We start from the raw sequence: 4,424 nt of genomic DNA, 5'->3' as shown, positions 1-4,424 counted from the left end.
GAAACTGAAGCTGTAGAACTAATAGAACGTGATGACACAGAAGAACTCATCCACAACATCCACATTAACCGCCACAAATATCCACCGCCCCCTGCTATCAGCTCCCACGTCTCACGCACACGAGCACGACTTTAGCACTAGATTTAGCACCTTTCATACCCTTTTAGCGGCTTTTTTCCCATAGAATATTCATACTGACAAACCTAGCGACTTTTTTGGATAAACCTTAGCTATGGTTCAGTTGGAAGATTTCGCCAGTGCTGTCCCGCGAGCGCGAGGTCTGACTTTCCCGGAGAAGTGTCGCCTCTCTCGGCATCTGTTCTGTGCAGTGAGCGGCAGAGAAGCACCGCAGCCGACTCCTCAATAAATGAGTACAAAACAGCGTTTCCTAGCACCTGTCGCTTACTGATTGTTTGGAATTATAAATATGAGCGTAGTTCGTCTTTTAATATCACATGCACTTTTTTGTTTGTTGTTGTTTTTAGTTTGTTACTCAGACGCAGGCAGTGCGCTGCATGAGACAAAAAAGTAATCTAGCCAAAACAACCACATAACCGCTCTTTAGTGTAGATGCATGTTGATTTTATCAGACGATGCTGCGATTATAAATGAGAGTGACTCCTGGTTAACATGTATTAAAAGGGGTCTTGTTTAGTCACTATTTAGTGTGGTATCTTTTGACAATATTCACTCATCGTGACAGTAAAATAGTGCATTCTAACTCAATACACTGCAGTATTTCCTCTCAATCAGTAGAAAATATAGTTAACACCCGCTCATGCATGACAAAAAAATACCGTCGTACCGTGAAACCGGTATCATTTGGGAAAATACCATGATATAAATGTTTGGTCATACCGCCCAGCACTAGATATCTGTATTGGAAAACATGCCAAAATACACACTCTGCTCCGGTCCAGAGACACGATAGCACGGAGCAGATCACACGCACGAGTCGGCGCAGACCACAAAATGTTTGAGCTATTTGAATTCATACTCAGAATGCTATATTTTATAGCAATATGGATGAGATTGTGGCTTGTATAACCTGTCAAATGCGGCGTTACGGAGCTCAACGGCTCTAGCCCAAGCTGTGATATAAACGAACGCTATTGGCTATTTTAAAAAGGGGCGGGGCTGCTTGATATGTCCCGCCCTGTCTTCCTGTTTCAGTTAAAATGACGTCAACACATAGAGTAACACTGCCTGTTTCTAAGCATTTCAGGGGACTTTTAATGTTCCAGATACATGCTTTGTCAATATGTGTGCCTTCTGTGTAAATGTATAAGGATGATAATTAATAATTTATTGTAGATTAAAATTAGTTTAGAATTAGAAAATCATTTCTAGAAATCATTCTAATATGCTGCTTGAGAAACATTTCTTTACTTAATTATTAATACTTTTATTCAGCAAAGATGCAATAAATTGATCAAAAGTGACAGTAAAATTTATAGTGTTACAAAACTTTCTAATCATCAAACAATCCTGAAAAAAAATAAAGCATTGATTTATTGTATCTTTGAAGACTGGAGTAATGATGCTGAAAATTCAGCTTTTCATCACAGGAATAAATGACATTTTAAAATATATTACAATAGAAAATAAGTTATTTTAAATTGTAATAATATTTCACGGTATTACTTTTTTAGTGTATTGTTAGTCAAATAAATACATCATTAAAACAGACAAAAAATCATAAAACTCATCATAAAATATCAGAAATATTTTAAACATTTGATCGGTAGTGTGTTTTTTTCCCACCCGTTTTATAATCTATTTATATATATCTATATAAGTATTACGTTTAGGCTCAGAGTAATACTTACTGAGATTAGAGGTATAATAAATATACATTTTATGGCAGCCCATTTCCACCACAGAATAAAAAAGGTAATTGTGACTTTTCATTTTATAATGAAACTTTTTTTCTAGCAATTCCGAGATATAAACTCAAAAAAAGCTAAGAATTGCGAGATATAAACGCTCAAAAAAACAACTGACTTTGTTCCTTGTAATTCTGTTTTATTTGTTTCCACCATGAAATAAAAAAGGTAATTGCAACTTTTTAATCTCACAATTCAGACCGTGCCCCCTCAGTGGATTTTGAATGCAGCTTCCAAAAGACCAAAAATGGCTGAATAATATATATTTATTATATTTGATACGATTAGAACGTTCAGTGCGGCACAGAATCAGCTGCCAAATTAAAATCTGCATTCGTGCTTTGGCTGGCGCTGAGCCAGACGCGTTTTTACAGTGCTGCGCATTCTAACCAATCACACAGGATTCTGTTGAGCTTATGAATGCAATGGCCAATCAGAGGCATTCAGATGAGTCCTCGCTGTTTCGTTCAGTGTGCGCGCTCGCTGACTGAATGCTGCTCTCTGGCGAATGCTCTCATCATAAACAAAGTGCAGATGTGTGTACGATATTCACTTCACAGTATAAACCGCTTCAGTGATTATAATGGGAGTTGTTGAGAGTGCTTGAACTCTGTCTAGACTGAAGTTAATATTCTTTGATAATGCAAATATTCTTTGCTCTCTTTATGTACAATGAAAGCGTTATAATTAGTAACTTACAATGTTTTTATTAAATTTACGTTAAATACAAAGTCAGTCGTATTAAAAATATTATGACACGACACCCATATCTAGTACAAGTTAAAAGACGGGTTTTATGCATAGGCTAGTTAATAGATTACACTAATATTAGGCTGCTTTTCCCATGTAAACATGATCTATAAAGGTGCAAAATGCTTTTACTTATATTTGAGAATCGTGATATTTTATGATGTAGTTAACAAGTTTGGGAAAATTTCGAATAAAAAAGGAACTAAATTTCAACCGAGGGGGGCCTTTAATCGGTCCGTGCCCAGGGCACTGCTGTGTCATAATCCATCCCTGCTCACAATAGCAAGTTGATATCTCACAATTCAGACTTCTCTTCGTAGAATTGCCTGTTTATATCTTATAATTCTGACTTTATATCTTGCGATTCTGGAAAAAAAAAAAAAATCAGAATTGGGAGATATAAACTGAACTGGGAGAAAAAAGTCGCAATTACCTTGTCTTTCTTTCTTTCTTTCTTTCTTTTTTTCCATCTTTGTTTGTTAAAAAAGCTTCCATACATTTGTCTTAGTATGAAAAGCTTTGAAATGTTTCATCAGGTAAGAGATTGATATTTTTGAAAGAAAAGTATGAACACGTATAGTATCATCAAACTTACGGAATTGCAAAATGTAATTATATTTACATTTATTTTCTCTTAATTCATTACATTAGCACTCCTAGTTCCTGTAAACAAGCTTTGTCTTTCCAGCAGAAGTACCAGAAATATCTAGTCTCAGAATATTGAAAAAGTAAAAGTTGAGAACCACTGCATAAACAGGCACCACTAAAAAGTGATTGAACCGCTGTGATCTTCTCAGAATTCTGCCTTTGGCTCGGCAAACTCACCTTAGTATGAATTGTTAACTGAGCTTCACTGCGGTGGTGAATCACACATTAGCTGTTAGCATGACTCTAACACAGTGACCATTCATCTTCTCTGTCCCCTGATTGGCTCAGATGACAGGACAGGAAGAGGAGGGCCGTCGCCATGGGAACAGGACACAGCTGGCGATGACAGCTTCCCGAACATGTGGCGTCCAGATGGAGGCGGAGAGAAGGAGGACACACCTGTCACCCCTGACATCGGGGAGGAGAGCGTCTTGTGCGGGACAGAGATTGGGAGACAGGCTAATGAGGTGAAGGAGGGTCCTGTGGAAAAAAAGACGGGCGTCTGCACAAAAACACGTTCCGGTCGGGAAACGGAGGGAAGCCCGGCTGTGGGAGAGGGAGAGGTTTTGGGGGAGCTCTGTCTAATGGCGGAGGAGGCTGAGGACGCAGCTTTGGCTCTGGATCCTGCACAACTACCTTCATTTACTCTTGAGCAAACCGTCTGGGAAAATGCCGACTTTCAAGCCTCTGTGGGGCTGCCGAGAGCTCGCTTTGAAGATATTTCGGACGGTTCCTCCATTAAGAAGGAGCCTGTTGAGCAAAGTGACTCTGTTCTGATACAGGAGGGGGAAATGAAGGTCTGAAGGGTTTGGAAATGCCTAAACGTTGCAATTTATTGGTCAGATAAAAAGCAGATGTATAAAACTCCACTTTGCATACAGTATGTAATATTGAGGCAAAAAAATAAATACATTTCCAATGTTTTGTTTCATTCACTGCAAAAAAAACAAAGATTTTCTTACTCCGTAGTTTTGTCTTTGTCTTTTCCAGCACAGATATCTAATTATTCTTAAAGGGGTCCTATTATGCTCTTTTACAAAGTCTTGATTTTGTTTTGGGGGTGTACTAGAACATGCTCTCATGCTTGGTGGTTCGAAAAATGCATTATTTTTCACATAATTTACATTATTAAAATACCTT

General features: G+C 38.0%; 1 protein-coding gene across 2 annotated transcripts in view; it reads left to right on the top strand.

Moving 5' to 3' along the window:
* Nucleotides 1-4,182, top strand: part of LOC107559943 (coiled-coil domain-containing protein 149-A-like) — a 30,648-nt gene extending 26,466 nt beyond the window's left edge. For both annotated transcript variants that reach the window (XM_016243973.1, XM_016243972.1), the window contains one exon: nucleotides 3,573-4,182. In XM_016243973.1, coding sequence (XP_016099459.1) covers nucleotides 3,573-4,087 — 515 coding nt within the window. In that variant the 3' untranslated portion in view covers nucleotides 4,088-4,182. The remainder of the gene's footprint in view (nucleotides 1-3,572) is intronic.
* Nucleotides 4,183-4,424: the final 242 nt, after the last annotated feature.

The sequence above is a fragment of the Sinocyclocheilus grahami genome, unplaced genomic scaffold (genome assembly GCF_001515645.1).
Source record: "Sinocyclocheilus grahami isolate Dianchi unplaced genomic scaffold, SAMN03320097.WGS_v1.1 scaffold706.1, whole genome shotgun sequence".
NCBI classification, from domain to species: Eukaryota; Metazoa; Chordata; class Actinopteri; order Cypriniformes; family Cyprinidae; genus Sinocyclocheilus; species Sinocyclocheilus grahami.
The sequence above is the reverse complement of the archived record's forward strand: the minus strand, read 5'-3'. Positions and strand labels throughout refer to the sequence as shown.